At 33.2% G+C, this 20830-nt stretch overlaps 3 protein-coding genes across 3 annotated transcripts; all 3 read right to left on the reverse strand.

Moving 5' to 3' along the window:
• Positions 1-4493: 4493 nt before the first annotated feature.
• LOC150028912 (uncharacterized) lies at positions 4494-5270 on the reverse strand. Its single transcript, XM_090300168.1, has one exon. It carries the CDS (start codon positions 5268-5270, stop codon positions 4494-4496), a length of 777 nt encoding a protein of 258 aa, XP_090156294.1.
• Positions 5271-6917: 1647 nt separating this feature from the next.
• On the reverse strand, positions 6918-12284 carry LOC150028913 (uncharacterized). Its single transcript, XM_090300169.1, has 5 exons — positions 11147-12284; positions 10957-11104; positions 8575-10854; positions 8049-8151; positions 6918-7913 (listed from the first exon to the last, which is right to left on the reverse strand). The coding sequence occupies exons 1-5, from the start codon at positions 12276-12278 to the stop codon at positions 6918-6920; spliced, it is 4659 nt and encodes a 1552-aa protein (XP_090156295.1). The 5' UTR covers positions 12279-12284.
• Positions 12285-17018: 4734 nt separating this feature from the next.
• On the reverse strand, positions 17019-18304 carry LOC137808632 (cytosolic sulfotransferase 12). Its single transcript, XM_068609847.2, has one exon. The coding sequence runs from the start codon at positions 18221-18223 to the stop codon at positions 17225-17227; it is 999 nt and encodes a 332-aa protein (XP_068465948.2). The 5' UTR covers positions 18224-18304; the 3' UTR covers positions 17019-17224.
• Between the last annotated feature and the right edge of the window lie 2526 nt (positions 18305-20830).

Consider the following 20830-nt stretch of genomic DNA (forward strand, 5'->3'; position numbering starts at 1 on the left):
ACCTTGATTTGTAGGATGTTTCCTTACTTGACATTTATTATCAACTTGTTCTTTAATGTGGTTGATCACCCGATTGGTCAATGACATCGAGTGACGTGGCTGATTCACCCAACCGGTACATCTCCAATATTTGAACAATTCAATCCTAAAGAAAGATAATTAATTTTAATATAATGCTATGAATAATTGGAAATATACTTAACATTTCTAAATATAATAAATTTAAAGGAACATAACAAAATCAAATAATATGACTCGACAATCATAGATCAATTGAAGTTTTCAATGATAGTCAAAAAAAATCTTTGCCAATGATTATTGATCAAGAAAATTGACATGTACAATATAAAAAGTAATATAATTTTTTTATTGAGGTTATTGATGAACGATTTTTATATACTTGGTTTCATTGGATAATTATTGTGTTTGATATGCACATTTTAAATTAGTTTATGTGTTTAGACATTTGTCTGAAAGACATTTTTACCCTTGAATGCATGACTAATAAGGATGTGAAATGAAAATATTGAAGAGAGAAATTGAGACTTAAAATATATTACAAAATAGAACAAAGATGAACAAAAGAGTAAACTGAAGACAAAGGATATGAGAATGAATATCTCTTCTTTCTTATTATTTAAATCAAAACAAATTGTCTGAATATATACACGTAGTACACTCATTCTAGGGTATAACTAAAGAAGGAAATAATCAATATTAAATACTAGAATCATAACACACAAAGATAAAATAAAGGTTATTCCCTTCTATAAAGAGAAATAACTGATAATTAGAAAAGACACCCAATTATTCTTTTCTATAAAGAGAAACAACTGATAATTAGAAAAGACTCCCAATTAATATTAGGATCCTTCTGTAACTCTGATATCCGTATCCTTTAATACCCTGCCACAAGCTGGAGAGAGCAAATATTGATGAGACCCAGCTTGGAACAAATATTCTTAAAAGATTGAGGACTTAAAACTTTGGTATAAATATCAGCCAGTTGCTCTGTGGTGGAAATGGGAAGCAAATGGATGAGACCCTTCTTTAATTTTTCTCTGACCACGTGACAATCTATTTCTATATGTTTTGTACGCTCGTGAAATACTGGATTTGCTGCAATGTATCTTGCTGAGTCATTGTCACAGTATAAAAGAGATGGTTGCTCAATAGGAACTTTGAAATCTTGAAGAAGATAAGTTAGCCATTGAATTTCACATGTAACAGTGGCCATTGCCCTGTATTCAGTTTCACAAGAACTCTTTGATATTGTTCCTTGCTTCTTTGATTTCCAAGATATGAGAGAATTTCCAAGATACACACTAAAACCAGTCACTGATTGTCTTGAATCACTGCAGGTGCCCCAATCACTATCACAAAAGGCTTTGAGATGAACAGAAGTAGTGGAAGAGAAAAATACACCAAGACTTGGAGCCCTATTGATATATCTGAGAATTCTAATCGCTGCATTATAGTGAACAATTGTAGGCTTAACAAGAAACTGAGAAAGTTGTTGCACAGAAAATGTTATGTCAGGTCGGGTATTAGTGAGATACATAAGCCTTCCAATCAATCTTCTGTAGGCTTGAATATCTGTGAAAAGAATACTTCCAGTAGAAGAGAATTTCTCATGATTATCAATAGGAGTGGGTGCATGTTTGCAGGCTAAAAGACCTGCATCAGTTAATAATTCCAATGCATATTTCCTTTGATTTACCATTATTCCTGTCTTACTTCTTGCTACTTCTAGACCAAGAAAGTATCTTAAATTCCCAAGATCTTTAATCTTGAATGTTTGATTCAAGGCTTGTTTGATTCGAACAATCTCTTCTTTATCATTTCCTGCCAATATTATATCATCCACATATACCAATAATGCTGTAAAAGATCCTTCAGAAGAATTAATGAACAAGGAATGATCATTCATAGATTGAGTATATCCCATAGAAAGCAAAAATGATGACAGTTTGGCAAACCATTCTCTGTTGGCTTGTTTAAGGCCATATAAAGCCTTTTTTAGTTTACAAACTTTTCCTGGTGGAATAGAAGTCAATCCAGGAGGAGCAACCATGTATACATCTTCTTTCAAATCTCCATGTAAAAAGGCATTGTTTATGTCTAATTGTTTCAATTCCCAATTATAAATAGAAGCTAAAGAAAGAAGCAACCTTATGGTGGTCATCTTTGCTACTGGAGAAAAAGTATCGAGGTAGTCAATGCCTTCTGTTTGTGTATATCCCTTTGCCACTAACCTTGTTTTATACCTTTCAATTGTTCCATCAGCCTTATATTTTATTTTGAATACCCATTTGCAACCTATGGCAGCTTTTTTCTGAGGCAGAATAGCAGTCTCCCAAGTTTGATTTGACTCTAAAGCAGATATCTCACATTGTATAGCTTTTCTCCAACAGTCATGTTTCACAGCTTCAGAATAAGTGTTTGGCTCAACATGTGAAGAAAGACATAACAAAAGATTTGTAAGAAGGTGATAAATTGGTATAAGACAAAACAGAATTCAAAGGATATTTAACACTTGAAGATGTACTGGAAACATTAAGATTACAATGATAATCCTTTAAATACTCAGGTGATTTTTTTATTCTTGTGCTCATTCGGACAGATAGATCTGATTCAGAACTTTGTTCTATATCATGATTTTCATTGAGGTTTTGGTCTATATGGGAACAATCTTCTTCTGAAACCTCAATTTGTGACTCACAATTATTATCACTGCTATTTTCAACATTATCACAAGGTGCAAGAATGGCTTGTGATGGCTGACTTAAGACAAATTGATCTTCAACAAACAAAATTTGATCATTAACGTCGGGATTGTTAGTTTCATTGCTAGTATCTTGAACCCTTTGGTATGGAAAAATATGTACATAAAAGACAACATCCCTAAACACAAAAATTTCTCTTGATTGAATATTCAACAAAATATATCCTTTTGTCCCCCGTTGAAAACCAATAAAAACACATTTTGATGCTCTTGGATCAAATTTTCTTCTATTTGTTGACAAGGTGCTAGCATAACATAGAGAACCAAACACCTTTAATCCATTAAAATTTGCATCAGTTTTGAAAAGCATTTCATGAGGAGAAGAATAGTTTAAAACAGGTGTGGGAAGCATGTTTATAATATGCGCAACATGTATCACAGAATATGACCAATAAATTTTGGGTAAATGAAATTGTATCATAAGAACTCTTGCTACATCTAATAAATGACCATGTTTCCTTTCAACTATACTATTTTGTTGTGGAGTATTGACACATGATGTTTGATGTATTATTCCTTTACTGACAAAAAAATTAGTCATGAAAAATTCAATTCCATTATCACTTCTTATTATTTTTATTGTTGTCTCAAACTGTGTTTGAACAAAAATAACAAAATTTTCCAAAACCTTAACAACTTCAAATTTTTGTTTCAAAAGAAAAATCCATGTGTACCTCGAATAGTCATCAACTATGGTAAAAAAATATTTATGCCCATGAATTGATGGTATTGCGTATGGTCCCCAAACATCTACATGAATCAAATCAAAACATTTTTTTGATTTAGATGTACTAATAGGAAAAGAAAGTTTTTTTTTCTTTGCAAAACGACAAACATCACAAAAAAAAGATTTGTTATATTTAACAAAAGGAAATTTATTCTTGATAACATCAATACATTTATTTGAAATATGACCTAATCGAAAATGCCAAAGGGTTTCTAGATCACTAGCACTGACATTAACAGTATTGATGGTGTGTGTACATTCAAGGGGTTTAATTTGAAATTTCTAGTAAGATGAGATCCTGAGTATATAAAGTCTATCTTGCGTCTTAGCGATTCCAATCATCTTCATTGTTATTTTGTCATGAATGTGACAACCATTAGAGTCAAAGGTAAGAACACAAGATAGTTTATTAATCAATTTTGCTACGGAAAGAAGATTAAAATTGAAGCAACGAATGTACAAAACATTGTCTATGACATGATTTTGATTGAGAAAAACACTTCCAGAATAATTGGCAATGACTTGATTTCCATTTGGTAATTAGACATAAATAGGATCAATTTGATGATATGAAGTGAAATAAGTTAAAGATGAACAAATGTGATCAGTAGCACCACTATCAATAATCCAAGAACTAAAAGAAGAAATAAAATTATTACCTCTTTGATTGGAGGGATTGGAGGGAATAATAGAGACTTGATTAGAAGCATTGCCACTGGATTTGATCTGTTGTAAAAGAGCTAACAATGTTTGATACTGCTCAGGAGTAAAACCAATTTGTTGAGACTCCACTTCTGACTTTGAACCTTCATGATTCTGCTCATTATTATTGAAATTTGTATTCTGAAAAACTGCATTAGTATGACTATGATCATGATTCTAATTTTTGAACTTGAAATGAGGTGGAAAGCCATGCTTTTTATAGCATGTATCAATGGTATGCCCTGTCCTTCCACAATGACTACAAATTTTGGAAGTATATCATCTTCCATTGCTTCCTCTTCCATATCCAGCACCTTTGCCATAGGTTGTAGCATTGTTTTTATAACCTCCTTTGCTAGTAGCAATCATTGCCTTGGATTGATCACCAAATATTTGCCTCTCTTGTTGTGTAACAAGAGAGCAAACTTTATTCAAGGATGGCAAATGGTCCATCAATAAAATTTGAGTTCTCACAGTCGAATAATTATCATTTAACCCCCTTAGAAACTTGATAATCTGGTCTTGTGTTTTATATTTAGAAACATTCACAAGAGTATTGCATTTAGAGGCACATGAAGAAGCGGATAGCGGGCGGAAAAGATCAAGTTCATCCCAAAGAATTTTTAACTGAGTGAAATAGTTTGTAACAGTCAACTCACCTTGTTTAAAAGAAGAAATCATCTCCTGGATATAAAAAATCATGTCTCCTTGTGAGAACCTTTCCTTTAAATCATTCCATATGTCAAAGGCATTGTCCATGCAGATGATGCTCTGTGCGATGGATTGAGAAACAGCCTTGAGAATCCACGAAACAACCAACAGATTGGCTCTCTGCCATGTTGGAAACAATGATTTGGTACGATTGGGAGCTTCTATAGTTCCATCAATGAAACCTATTTTGTTCTTTGAAATTAGGTTAATTTGAAACGAACGAGACCAATGATGATAATTTGGTCCCTCAAGAATAATAGGGACAATAAGAAAGGAAGCATTATCTAATGAACTAACATGGTAAGGTGAACTAAGATCTTGTGAGGGATCATCAACTTCACCCATGAATAAATGTAGCAAGCAGAGCTCTGATACCATATTACAAAATAGAACAGAGATGAACAAAAGAGTAAACTGAAGACAAATGATATGAGAATGAATATCTCTTCTTTCTTATTATTTAAATCAAAACAAATGGTCTGAATATATACAAGTAGTACACTCATTCTAGGGTTTAACTAAAGAAGGAAATAATCAATATTAAATACTAGAATCATAACACACAAAGATAAAATAAAAGTTATTCCCTTCTATAAAGAGAAATAACTGATAAATAGAAAAGACACCCAATTATTCTTTTCTATAAAGAGAAACAACTTATAATTAGAAAAGACTCCCAATTAATATTAGGATCCTTTTGTAACTCTGGTATCCGTATCCTTTAATATAATATTTTATAAATAGAAGGAATAAAATATATATAGTTGGAATTATTTGAATATTTGTGTAGGGTAAAACTAAGGGTAAGGTTTTCCACGTTTAGAGATTCTTAAAAGCTCATTAATATTTCATCTACTCCTAACAAGTGCTATTACTATATACCATCACAAACAACTCATTCTTACATTTTTGCCAGTACCAATAACACGAATGTAGCATCTCACCAATAACACGCATGTGGCTGTGCCTTTGGAATTTTTTTTCTCTTTTTCTACATTTCATTCATAATCATATAGTCCTTTAAATACTCACATTACAAAGCTAATTAATAAGTCTACTAAAAAATTGAAAATAAAAATAGACAAGACAAAAAACTTCAACTTGAAATAGTGCAATATAGAGCATTGATAGCTGTCGTTTTGCTGTCAAATTAATATGATTCTAGCGTAGACTTGCCTAACACTAGAGAGATGATAATATAGTTGTGGTCAGATGACCCCAAGTCGTCTCCCAACGAATCCAATAGTAATTTCAGTGAATAGAATTCAAAACCTATCTGCAAACAATGAAAATTAGCAATAATAGTAAAGAAATAGGGGTTGTGATCGCTTAGCAAGAAAATATAAATGATGATTTGAATCAGTAAAGAATGCAGATTGACTCCCAAGTTCTTCCACCAATGAATTCTTCACAGGCTCTCTAAAGATTATTCTTTTCTCAATCCTCAGCAGAGTTAAACTAGATTGAACATGCGCCAAACCTAATTCAACTGAAGCTCAAAATCTCACCTGGGACAGTTTATCACAAAAGATTCAACTCTAAATTTCTCATAACCAACTTATTTTTCAAAACTTTTCTAAGAAATCCACACAACAAAGATCAAGAAACTCAAAATTTATCTAGAAACATGCATAATGCTTGTATTAGATGCTCTAAATGTTTGCTAGAAGAAAACAAAAAATATTAAGGAGTTTTTATTTGAAAGCAAACCAAGTAAACTCCTAGGAAAGAGAGGTTAGTCACAAATGGACAAACTTAAATACCAAGTCTTTCCTAGCCAGAGTCTTCCCTGGATCACTTTTCAAAATAATTTTTTCTTTAAATAATAAAAAAAAACATAAATAATGAATAAAAGAAAATAAAAATAAAAATAAAACAGTAAAACAAATCCTAACTACAATTCTCCCCCCACACTTAAATCATACATTGTCCTCAATGTAAAAACAATTAATATATGTGTTTGATAAAAGTAAGGGAAGAAATACTCCCTCCTCAAGCTTGAGGGTAATTCGGGTGCTGCAAGGTAATCTCTTCCACCGTCTCGTCTTGAGCAATCTCATGAAAGAGCTTTAGACGGTGTCCATTCACCTTAAATGTATTGGTAGATGTCAGACTCTGCAATTCTACAACACCATGAGGGTGGACATGGGTGACCAAAAACGGTCCAATCCATTTTGAACGCAACTTTCCAGGCATGAGTTTTAATCTGGAGTTGAACATTAACACACGCTGGCCGACAACAAACTCCTTTCCAGTGATGAAGTGGTCATGTAGATGCTTGGTCCTTTCCTTGTAGAATTTGGAGTTCTCATATGCCTCCAAACGGATCTCGTCCAACTCTTGCAGCTGAAGTTTTCTCTGTTCTCCTGCCTTGTCATAATCCATGTTGCATGTCCTTATTGCCCAGTAAGCTCTGTGCTCGATCTCCACAGGTAGATGGCAAGCTTTTCCAAAGACAACCCTAAAGGGAGACATCCCAATAGGTGCTTTATAGGCTGTACGATGGGCCCAAAGAGCATCGTCTAAACGTTTACTCCAGTCCTTCCTTGTTGGCTTAACCATCTTCTCCAAAATGCGTTTTATTTCTCTATTAGAGACCTCAGCTTGACCATTTGTTTGTGGATGATATGGTGTGGACGCTCTATGGATCACCCCATATTTCCGAAATAGGATATCGAGTATCCTGTTGCAAAAATGTGTGCCTTGGTCACTGATGATGGCTTTAGGAATCCCAAATCTGCAGAAGATGTTAGATCGAATAAAAGCTGCAACAACATGGGAATCATTAGTTCTTGTGGCTATTGCCTCCACCCATTTGGAGACATAGTCCACAGCAAGAAGGATATAAGTGAATCCAAAAGAAATAGGGAAGGGACCCATGAAATCAATACCCCACACATCAAAGACTTCACAAAATAGCATGGGTTGTTGGGGCATTTGTTGTCTTTGGGAGATGGCATTACCTGCTCTTTGACACTTCTCGCATGTGGATGAGACGGTCCATGCATCTTTAAAAATGGTTGGCCAAAAGAAACCACAATCTAGTACCTTTCTTGCAGTACGTTGTGCAGCCAAGTGTCCTCCGACAGATGAAGCATGACAAAAATTTAGCACAGATGGGATCTCCTGGTCAGGAATGCATCTGCGTATGATCTGATCACTGCAGAAACGCCATAAGTATGGGTCATCCCAGACATAGTATTTGGCATCGCTCTTGAGTTTGTCTCTCTGTGCCTTAGTTGCCAATAGTGGAAAAACAGAAGCAACAAGGTAGTTCACTATGTCAGCGTACCAAGGTATAAGTTCAGATGTGCTAGATAATTTAGAATATGCATTAGATGCTCTGGTTGGACCGTTTACTGATTCCGTTATAAGAAGATGCTCATCTGGGAAATCATCATGGATGGGCTCTGCATCTTGTTCCTTCTCAATTCGACTAAGGTGATCTGCAACATGATTACATGCCCCACTCCTATCTTTAATCTCCAAGTCAAATTCTTGGAGCAGCAACATCCACCTAATCAACCTTGATTTTGAGTCAGTCTTCTTTAAGAGATATTTCAGGGCAGCATGATCAGTAAAAACAACCACCTTGGATCCTAGGAGATACGATCTGAACTTATCTAAGGAAAAGACAATAGCCAACAACTCCTTTTCCGTGGTGTAGTTAGACTGAGCAGCGTCTAACGTTCTAGAGGCATAATAGATCACATGTGACAAACCATCTACTCGTTGTGCAAGGACAGCTCCAAGTGCATAATTTGAGGCATCACACATGATCTCAAAAGGGAGTGTCCAATTATGAGTTTTTATAATTGGAGGTGTCCCAAGTGCTGCTTTAAGGGCATCAAATGCCTCTCTGCATCTTTCTCCAAAATCAAACAATACATCCTTCTGTAGTAAGTTAGATAAAGGTAATGCTATTTTGCTGAAATTCTTGATGAATCGTCTATAGAATCCTGCATGACCAAGAAAAGACCTAACCTCCCTCACAGAAGAGGGATAAGGTAGTTGTGAGATAACATTCAGTTTAGCAGGATCTACCTGAATACCTTTCTCAGAGATAATGTGACCCAAAACTGTACCCTGTGTAACCATAAAATGACACTTCTCATAACTTAATACTAAGTCATTCTCAATGCATTTGTCAAGTACTTTGACCAGGTTAGCCAAACAATCATCAAAAGAAGAACCATACAGGCTAAAATCATCCATAAAAATTTCTATGCAATGCTCAATTAAATCAGAAAATATGCTCATCATGCATCGTTGAAACGTTCCTGGAGCATTACATAGGCCAAATGGCATCCTTCTATATGCAAAGGTTCCAAATGGGCAAGTAAAAGTGGCCTTGTGTTGGTCCTCTGGTGCTATACATATCTGAAAATATCCAGAGAAACCATCCAAGAAACAATAATGCGTTTTACCTGCTAGACGTTCCAACATTTGATCAATGAAAGGAAGAGGAAAGTGGTCCTTCCGGGTGGCTTGATTCAAGCGTCTGTAGTCAATACAAACTCTCCAACTGTTCTGCACTCTAGTAGGAATAAGTTCATCATGCTCGTTCTTTATCACTGTTATCCCAGATTTCTTGGGAACAACCTGAATCGGACTCACCCAAGTGCTGTCAGAGATAGGGTATATGATACCAACTTGTAGCAGCTTAATGACCTCCTTCTTCACCACATCAAGAATCTGGGGATTAAGCCTGCGTTGAGGTTGTCTCACAGGTTTTGTCCCTTCTTCTAGTAGAATTCTATGCATACAAATAGAAGGGCTGATACCTGGAATGTCTGCCAACGTCCAACCAATGGCTTTCTTGTGCTCTCTAATCACCTGCAACAGTTTCTGCTCTTGTTCATCAGTTAGAGAAGTAGAAATAATCACTGGAAGTTGCTCCCCTTTTTCCAAATAGGCATACTTAAGATGATCCGGAAGTGGCTTCAGTTCAAGTGATGGCGGTTGGATGATGGACGGTACTGGTCTAGTGCTGAGAGAAACTTTCGCAACCTGTAATTCATCATGGTTGATATCATCTGATGTTGCTAAGTGTGAATCAACAACATCTACATCAGTTACAAAACCTAGAAAATCAAACACATTATCATCCACAATATCATCTAAAATGTCAAGATGATACACAGAGTGATCTTCAATTGGGTGTTTCATAGCGTCTAGGATATTGAACTGGACTAAATTGTCTCCAAACTCCATAGTCAGTGTGCCTGCATGAACATCAATCTTGGTGCGGGCTGTCTTCAAGAAAGGTCTGCCCAAGATGATGGTTGTTGAACCAGAATTTGAATCTTCTCCACCCATGTCCAAAATGTAGAAATCTGCAGGAAAAACAAGTTTATTTACTTGAATAAGGACGTCTTCAATAAGCCCTGCAGGTTGGACTGTGCTTCTATTAACGAGCTGAATGACTATGTCTGTGGGTTTAAGAGGACCAATAGACAAAGAAGTAAACACAGATAAAGGCATAACATTTATAGATGCTCCCAAGTCAAGCATCGCATTTTCAAATAGGTTATTGCCTATTACGCAAGGAATGGTGAAAGTGCCTGAGTCTTTGCATTTTTCAGGAATTGTTACCGCAGGCTTTTCAATTAGAGCAGAAACATTCCTTCCCATGTTTACCTTTTCGTTCCCTTTAAGACGCCTTTTATGTGTGCATAGATCCTTCAAAAACTTTGCATATTTAGGAATCTGTTTAATAGCGTCTAGCAGAGGAATGTTCACCTCAACCTTTCTGAATGTCTCGAGAATCTCCTTGTCAGTTTTTTCCATTTTTCTGCTCGTCTGAACAACTCTTTGTGGAAAAGGAAGAGGAATAGATGGTCTATCGAGACTAACATTTTCTCCTTGTATATCAACTTCATGAGACGGTCTAGGAGGAGCATCCATGTCATTATTCCTTGTGCTGACCCTTCTTTGATCATCATTTTCTGGAGTAGTAGTAATGTTGGAGGTGTTAGACGATCTCAGTTGATCGTCTACTTTGGTGGATTTTTGCACAGGTGCTTGCAACTGTGTACCACTTCTCAGAGTGATGGCACTAACATTATGTGGATTGATGGCTATCTGGGAGGGAAGCTTATCAGACCCTTTGGAATTCATCTCATTCATACGAGTGGCTAACTGACCAATCTGATTTTCCAAGTTATGAATGCTTACCTCTGTTCTCTGTACTCTTTCATCTGTTCTTTGTACTATTTCACTTGTTCTCTGTTGGAATTGCGTATTAACTTCAGCCATGTGCTTTATTACATCCTCTAGAGAAGATCCACCTTTTTCTGATACAAAAGTTGGTGGTGGGGATGGTTGTTGTTGCTGTGAGTTACCCCATCTAAGATTCGGATGATTCCTCCAACCTGGATTATACTTATTGGTGGACAAATCATGGTTGAATGGTTGCTGAGGTGGGTTAGATAGTCTACTATTGAAGGGAAAACTAGTAGACTGTCTACCACTATTAAAGATGTTTGCAGCATAAGCTTGAGGACATTCAACATTGTTTCCTCCTTCAACTTCTTGAAGAGTGGGGCAAGCATCAGTGGCATGGTTAGCGGTGCAAATGCCACATACCCTTGCAACCATCTGAGGCATAGTTAGTTGCTTCATCATGGATGTGAGATCGTCTAGTTGTGCCTTCATCTGAGCATGATCAGCTGCATAATTGGTTGTCATCTCATGAACTCCACGAACAGGTGCTGCAGAGTTGCTACGTGTTTGGAATTGTTGATTGTTAGAAGCCATGATCTCAATCAATTGTCTTGCAGCGGCTGGCATCTTGTCAACTAGAGCTCCTCCACTGGCAGCATCTATCATTTGTCTATCAATAGCTATCAGACCCTCGTAAAAATATTGTATTAGAAGTTGTTCGTGAATCTGATGGTATGGACAACTTGTACATAGCCTCTTGAATCTCTCCCAGTATTCATAGAGACTTTCTCTATCTTGTTGCCTGATCCCGCATATTTCCTTCCTTATTGATGTGACTCTGGATGCTGGAAAGAATTTTTCAAGGAACACTCTTTTCAACCCTTCCCAATTAGTCACTGATCCTGCCGGCAAATAATATAGCCAATCTTTAGCTGCATCTTGGAGTGAAAAAGGGAATGCTTTAAGCTTGATGTGCTCCTCTGTGACCTCAGCTGGCCTCATGGTGGTGCACACTGTGTGAAACTCCTTAAGATGTTTATGCGGGTCTTCACCTGCAAGGCCATGAAATTTAGGCAGCAAGTGTATCAAACCAGATTTAAGCTCACATTGCTCATCTGGATATTGGATACACATAGTTTGGAAGGAAACATCTGGAGCAGCAAGTTCTCTGAGGGTCCGTTCGTCCATAATTCCAGAGTTAGGACTTCCGACAGTAGTTGGTGATGAACTAGAAGACGAGGTTGTACTAGACATGTATTTCAATTGAATATTCTATTAGACCTCTTAGAGCAAAATCTTTTTTTTTTTTTTTCAAAAAAAGGAAACAACCCAAGTCAACTCCCAGGAAAGAGAGGTGAGTCACAAATGGACAAACTTAAATACCAAGTCTTTCCTAGCCAGAGTCTTCCCTGAATTGCTTTCAATTTTTTTTTAAAAAAAAAACAAAGAGTAGCAACTGAAGTGTCTACCCTAAATGCAAGATTCTAAAAAAAAACTAATGTAATTGCTACACTTAATGCTTAAAAAAAATGACAAGGAAAAAAAATGTAAAAATGAATAAATAGGGAAAATAAAAAGATCAATAATAAAAATAAAACAGAAACAAAAATAAATAAAGAATGACAAAAAAAAAACTAAAAACAGAATATATATAGATAAAGAAAATAAAAACAAACAAAATAAAGATAAAAGATATAAGAGACAAAATCAAATCAAATAAAAACAAAACAAAATAAAGATAAAAGATATAAGGAAATAAAATAAAAACAAATCAAAACAAAATAAAGATAAAAGATATAAGAAAATAAAATAAAAACAAATCAAAACAAAATAAAGACAAAAGATATAAGGAAATAAAATAAAAACAAATCAAAACAAAATAAAGATAAAAGATATAAGAGATAAAATAAATTAAAAAAAAAAAAGATGTTCTGAATATTATATTTTTTTAATTTTTAATTTTTCGTTTTTTTTTATTTTTTTCGTTTATAAAAAAAATAAGAAAAAAAAAGGTTGAATATTAGATTTTTTAGTTTTAATTTTTGTTTTTGTTTTTTAGGGTATACTAAATAAATAAAAACTAATAAGAAGAAAACAAAATTTAAATATGCAAAAAAAAAAAAAATTAGGAAGGAAAAATAAAATAAAATTATACAGATAAGAAGAAAAACCTGATAACCAAAATCAAATTGGAATCCCCGGCAACGGCGCCAAATTTGATAGCTGTCGTTTTGCTGTCAAATTAATATGATTCTAGCGTAGACTTGCCTAACACTAGAGAGATGATAATATAGTTGTGGTCAGATGACCCCAAGTCGTCTCCCAACGAATCCAATAGTAATTTCAGTGAATAGAATTCAAAACCTATCTGCAAACAATGAAAATTAGCAATAATAGTAAAGAAATAGGGGTTGTGATCGCTTAGCAAGAAAATATAAATGATGATTTGAATCAGTAAAGAATGCAGATTGACTCCCAAGTTCTTCCACCAATGAATTCTTCACAGGCTCTCTAAAGATTATTCTTTTCTCAATCCTCAGCAGAGCTAAACTAGATTGAACATGCGCCAAACCTAATTCAACTGAAGCTCACCAATAAAGCATGCGTCTAGCGGTTTAATCAATACCCACTTTGTTCCATGCGTAAACTCCATGGAAATGCTTATCTCCTCTCTCTTGAATCATGCGCCCAAGAAATTAATTAGAACAATACGAACTAACTAAGAAACCAAAGTTTAAGATAAGGAAGACTCTCAATCATGCGTTCAAGTACAACCTCTCACAAAAACTAGTTTTCCAGGAGATTAGACAATAAAAACAACTGCTATAGAGAATTAAAAATAGAAACTTTTATTGATCAAAACCTCAGAACTCAATGGGGAATCACAAAGGAATCAACCAAAAGGTTTAGCTTTCCATGCGGAGGCAAAAGAATTACAAATAAGAAAAGAAACTAAGAAAACCCTATGAAACTCTCTCCCTTTCTACTTGATGCTTGTGTCCTTTTATAAGGCTTTTCTGCTCCAAGGATTTTGGGAAAATATTGCAGTTTAGATTTTGTAAACAATTTCCACTTTCCATAATTCTTTTTATTTTGCAGAAGATTTGCTTCCAATTCTGTTTCTGGAATCTTGTAGCTTTTATTTTCTCTTTCTTCTCCTCAGAATTTGTTTTCTGTTTTGATTCAAAGAAGCAACTTGGACTTTTGCATTTTTTGCCCATTCACAAGGGTAGATGCTTGAGATCATTTACCCTAAAAACACAAAATTAACAATAATAATATATAAGGCCCAAATAAACCCAATTATAAGAATATTAATTAAAACAATGGATTTATTTATTATTATAGTCCAATAATCTATGATTAAGGCTATTGAGTGTGAATAAATATATGCTCATCAAGCATTAATGTATTAAATTAATGGAAATAACCTCTAAAACAAAATAATTGGCATACATGTCAAATTTGACAAAGACTTGGAACTCATGTGAAATTAGTCTTCAGGTTGAGTTGCAAGCTCTCCATCAGCAACTTGCAATACTCAACCATGATCGGAACACATCAATCCAAGTAAAACTTGTAAGCCATAACTCAACACATTGAGAAAGTAGTTAAATCTTGGATGGGGATGACTAATATGCGGTACCCGATCTTATAAGGTAGTAGTAGAGACGCGAACACAATAAGTTTAGACTAATGACCAATTTCGAGTTGTAGGCCGAACCAATGATGTGAAACGAATTCTAAACTAAGCTCAAGGGTACTCATCACAAAACAAATCTTAGGCATGTAATCAACAACAACTTTTAAGGTTGTTTCAACGTCTCTACTATTGAGGCAATGAAAGCAAACCTCTTAAGTTTCCACCCTTTCACTCTAGATGTTATCAAGGTTTGACTTCCTGAAAAATGGAAGTGATCTTCTATTGAAACGTATGATAGATTGTTAGACCTAGAGAAACACATCAAGGCGTACCAAACTCAAGCGAAGCTCTTCTTCAAAAATTTGGGAGTACGTTGCAAGCTTTTCCCAACTACTCGGACCAACCCTGGAATGGTAGTATTCTCTGTTCATAAATTCGATAAATTCATTCAATACTTTTTAAGGAAGGTTCTCAGCTTGGTTTGCATATTGTAAACTCATGTCACAAACTCGGTCTCCCTGCATAATGTAGTACAAGGGGATAACAAGTCACTTAAACAATACATGACTCGATTAGCTAAAGCATCCCTCAATATTTCTGCCCTACACCTAACAGTGCCCATGCACACTAGTGGGACTCCGTTTGGGAAAATTCCTCAATACATGATATGTTGACCTACCTGCCAACATGGACAAACTTTGTACCCAAACAACACGATATATCAATATAGAGGAAAACTTGAGCATAAGAAAAATGGTGATGAAAGTTATGGTTCAATCTTCCTGCCTTTGCTCCAAATACCACACATGCCTTTAAGAAAATGTGTGTAAGTAAGTATGAAAATTACACCCCTTTGAATGTTAGTCAAGACATTATCATCAAAGAGACACATTTTAAAGATAAAATCATGATGAAATTCCGAATTTCAAAACAGACAATATCTATAATTCGTTGATTGATCCTTATAATGTTATTGAGATAAAAAAAATAACTTTGATTAGTTTTAAGATGAACATTATATTTCTTTTATTTTTATCACGAATTATCTCAATTTCATTACGTCATAGAATAATCTTTAACCTAACAAATATAATTATTTCTAGTTAAGAAGTCAATTTTATAATCTTGAATAATATAATAAAATATAGTTTTAGTTTCATAAATCATCTATTATATTTATTCAAAAGCACGAGTACATTTTAGTTAATTTAATCCAAACTATGCATTTATAAATCCCTTAAAAATATATGATAATTACGACATTAATATTAGTCAATGAAATGACTAATGTTATATTATTATTATTATTATTATTATTATTATTATTATTATTATTAGTATTAGTATTAGTATTCCCATAGTAATTATTTAAACAAATACTTTAACTAAGCAATTTGAAATAAATTAGTAATGGAAAAACTTTATAAATAAACATGATAAATTAAGTTGTTTACCTAGCTCCTATAAATAGATATATAAGCATTAACATGCATATTAGGAAAGATTTGTGATTCACAAAACACTTATTTTGTCCAACACCCAACAATAGTCCTAATCGGTTTTATTTATTTTTCTTTATAATTTTTTTTTATGTTTGTTCTTCTTTAATCAATTATAAACTTAAAAAAACACATAGTCTTTTGCATATATATTTTAGAAATGAAATAATAAAGTTCAAAAAATCATAAAATTCTTGGTTTTTTTCATCATTAGTTTTTAAACAAACAATGAAGATCAACAATATGAAAAAGATTATTTTTGTTGTAATAAAGTATACAAAAAAAGAGAGATTATTTTTACCTTCTTTTAAAGGTTGTTTTTCCTACTTGTATGGATTTTGGTTTCATCTCTATTTTTTTTTCTCTTTAATAATATTTTTTTATATAATGAGGTGATGTCTACCATAAAGTTTTATATATAACAATAAATATTAAAAAAAAGTATATGACAATTAAAATTTATTAATAATAAAAAAATTTAATCCACTTTTTTAACATTCTGTTTGAATATCAGTTTAAAGAGTTTCAATTCTTAACATAGGTTTTTTCATAATTTTGTAACTTTTTGTAAATTTACTGAAACTCCTTGATATTGAAAGGGAAAATATTTTTTATACCACTTTTTTTTTATCTACCTCTATTTTGACATTACTATTTATAATAAAATACTATATTATATTATAATAATAAAAAATAATAATAATAATAATAATTTTTAAAGTTGTAATATGCACATAGAATGAAAATATGATGACTGATACTGAAAACATGCACTGCACTGAGATAAATTTTTCATTTTTCTCTACTTCTGCTGCAGAACCATACATCAAATTGTAGAACACAATGGTACCTTCTTCTTTATTCATACATTTGAAATTGCAAGCTTTGGTGATGAAAATGAGAGTTACTTTTCTCAGCAAAAGCAGAGAATTTGCACACACAACAGCAACTGTTAAAAACTGGTTAACCAAATCATCTAACATAGAATCAGTCTAAAACCTGAGTCCATGTTGACCCAGTTTCTCTTCAGTGATGGCATCGAGTTGCTGAATCATGTCAACCGTGAGATGATTCTTCCAATCTCCGATTTCGCCACGACGGAAGAAAGCTTGGTGTGCTTCACCGGACGAAAGTTTCCCATTCTTATTCACCTGCAAGTTGCTCAAGTTATCAAAACTACACAGCTTCAGAATCTCTTGCACCACCCCTGCTTCCTCTTCTTCTCTTGAAACAGGGCACCCCACAAAGGTGGCTAGCTCCTTCAACACAAACTCGGGCTTCAGCTTCATTTCCTCAAACCTCATGAACATGATCTTGCTGGGGTGTTCTAGGCTCTTCTGCCAGTACTCCAACACATGCTCCCAAAAGGGTCCGTAGAGACTCACCCCTCTGCAGAACTTGTGGAATGCCTCGTGGAGCGAGTTGGCCCCCATGCTCTGGAGCCTGAGGCTGTTTGTGAAATGCCAGAGGGAGATGAAAGCGTCCTTGGGGTCTCTGCAGAGATAAACAATCTTGCAAGATGTCTGCGTGACGGATTTCGGCAGTGAGACAAAGGGGAGGTGGGTGGAGAAGAGCCTTGGAGAGGGCAGAGAGGAGAGGTCAGGAACAGAGGAGTTGTCAATGTAGAGGTCAAGTTCCAAGAAGGGAACAAGAAAGTGGGGATTGTGAGTGAGCAAAGGGTGGTTTTGGTTAGTTGGATGATGTTTGTGGCGGTGGAGCAAGGAATAGGTCCAAGCTTTGAGCCAAGTGGTGCCTGATTTGGGAGTGGTGACAATGAGAAGATCAGTGTGATGAGCCTGAAAGTGGTTTTGGCAAGAGAGAAGTCCTTGAAGCTGCCTTGTAGTGTGCCAGAACCCTTGGTACTGGTGAAGATGGCTTGCAACCCAACCTTTTTCCAATGGTAAGGAGGGTATCAGTTCCTTGCACTCTTGGCTCAGTTCTCTGTTCTCTTCAAGGTATTTGGGTACCACACTAGATTCTGTTTCTGGCATGGTTCTGTGGATGGAGAAAAGATGAACAGAGAGCTTCAGGAAAATGACAACCTTTGAAGCTCAAGCTCAGAGACACCTTCCTATTTCTATGTGGGTGTTATGTTGCACCACAAACACTAAAAATTATCATTTACAAACCAATAAAGTAATAATATTTTAAAGGTTGATGATATTTTCACATGTTGTGGAATTTAAATCCATAATAAAATATTAATATTTATAATAAAAAAATTAAATAAAAAATATTCTTAATGAAAATATAGACAAAATAGAAGATGTTAAAATAATTTTTAAAATTAAAAAAGTTAAAAATAATTAAAATATTAATATTTAGTGAGATGTAAAGTGAGTAATGAGTGTAAAAAATATTTTTCTATTTTAAATTTAATTTTTTTTTAACTTTAAATATTATTATAATGGGGTGCCAAAATAAATGTATGGTGGGAAAGAAATTTTTTCCTTCTATCTGACAAATATTAAACACTTATACTAGAAGTGTTAAATTTTTAAAAAAAAATCTTTAATAATTCTAATAGTTACTACACAATTTTTAAAAGAATAAATATAATAAATTTTAAAAATATATAATTTGTTTTATAATTTTTTATTATTTTTAAAAAAACAAATGCAATAATTTTTTTAAAACTTATAATTTATTATATAAATTTCTGTTATATTGTAAAAATAAAGAATAAATCATATATACAATTATAAATATTTAAATTATATATGTATTGATGTTTTTATTTAGTCTTCCATCATGTAAATTTTGTTAATTTTTCTAAAAAAAAAATCAATTAAATTCTTATTTTTTTATAATAATAATCTTCTATCATATAATTTATAATAATATAATATGTACCGGTGAGGGTCATACGACTGATTATATGTCTTGGTTTTCATTATTGGATCGACTGATATCATGGCCTACATCAATGGGCTGACCGACACCTCAGACCCAGTTACGTTTAAACAAAGTTAATAAAACTAATCCGCGATTAAAAACTAGGTAATGTATCCCTAAATGCGGTCCAACTTCATAATCTGGTCAATAAAGAAGGCCCATCAAAGGTAATATAAATAGCACACATTCCAAGATTCATATTCGTCATCATCTAAAGTGCTCTGACAACAGAGTGTTTGATACTTTTACTGACTTGAGCGTCGGAGTGCATTCAGTGTCTTCTGTAGGTACCATCCGAGTCTGTGTTACAAGAAGATCAAGAAGTACAACGAGTAGGGAAGAAGAATGAGTTAGCAAGAAAGAAAGTGAAAGTGCAGCACGACAAACCAACAAAGATAAAAGAAGAGTGATTTCAATAGTTCTTTGAGTCTCACACCATTCCAAAACAATATATATAAATTAGAGAACAATATATATAAATTAGAATTATAATGTTTTATGATATAATTTATAATGATGTAATAGTTATATAGATTGCAAACTTTTTTTTTTCAAATAAGGTATGATGATGGTGACTTACAAGAGAGTTTTTTCCTTCAAGGAAAAGAAAGAGAAATTGTGTTTATTGGCGCCTATGTACGAATCGACCAGCGTGGAGCGCAGCCTCATGATCGTACATAATTCCAATTCATATAATTTTCAATTTCTCAAAATATATTTGATATTTGATATTTTAAAATATATTAAAAGAAATTTTAGTTTATCAAAATTAGTTATTTTGAAAGTAGAATAGGTAATCAATACCAAAAATCTAATATAGAGAAGCAAAGAAACTCGTAGAAAATTTAAAAACTGAGACATTAAATTATAAAACAAGATAAAAATTTTAAGTATACACTAAAAAAATAGATAAAAAAATAGGTATTTACTATATTAATTAAATTTATTATATTAACTAAATTAAATATTATTTTATAAATTATTATTTTTAAATATTTAAAATAGTTTTATTATTAATAAAAAAAAATTATAAATTGATTAAATTAAGTGTCATTTTATAAACTAAAAAAATATTATTATTTAAAATAATTTTTATTATTAATAAAAATTTATAAATAGTTTTTAAACTGGTATTTCTAAAATTTTAGGTATCGATTTTATAATCTAACGTTTGATAGTTAAGATCTCTAGTAGCAAATTATAAACTAATTTAAAAATCAAATTGTTGTTTTATTAATAGTAGACATTATTTTATATATTAATAATTTTTTTAATATCTAAAATAATATTAAAAATGAATCTGAAAATGAAAAATAAGTTGAAGAAACTTTAGAGGTAATCTAGGATCAAATTTTTAATTGATTCATGAAGAAGATTTCAGAATGGTCGATTACTCTTCCCTTAAAAATATGTGTGAAAATAATTTCCATAATGAACTTGTTACACGATTAAATTATCCATGAATTAAAATAGTAACATTTTTTTAAAAATGTAAAGAAATATAAAATGGACAAATTGGAGTAGAAGTGTGTTATGATGTGTTGCAATCATAACTCATCTTATTATTGACTTATTATATTTTGTTTATTCAAAACAGAAAAAAGTGTGGTTCCACTTTCTACATATGAAAAGAGAAAAAGTGTGCTTCTATCTACTCTCTACAAACGGAATATGAAGAAAAAAAAGTGTGATTCTACTTTCTA

The sequence above is a fragment of the Phaseolus vulgaris genome, chromosome 3 (assembly GCF_051622355.1).
Source record: "Phaseolus vulgaris cultivar YP4 chromosome 3, ASM5162235v1, whole genome shotgun sequence".
Lineage (NCBI taxonomy): Eukaryota > Viridiplantae > Streptophyta > Magnoliopsida > Fabales > Fabaceae > Phaseolus > Phaseolus vulgaris.

Bases quoted from the DNA above. Each gene is read 5' to 3' on its own strand.
- LOC150028912 (XM_090300168.1), bottom strand. From the start codon at position 5,270: ATGGGTGAAGTTGATGATCCCTCACAAGATCTTAGTTCACCTTACCAT.
- LOC150028913 (XM_090300169.1), bottom strand. From the start codon at position 12,278: ATGGACGAACGGACCCTCAGAGAACTTGCTGCTCCAGATGTTTCCTTC. The intron at 8,152-8,574 runs GTTGTTGGCTAT...TAAGGCACAGAG, and splicing joins AACTACACCACGGAAAAGGA to AGACAAACTCAAGAGCGATG. The intron at 7,914-8,048 runs ATCCCATCTGTG...ACCGTCTCATCC, and splicing joins GATGCATTCCTGACCAGGAG to ACATGCGAGAAGTGTCAAAG.
- LOC137808632 (XM_068609847.2), bottom strand. From the start codon at position 18,223: ATGCCAGAAACAGAATCTAGTGTGGTACCCAAATACCTTGAAGAGAAC.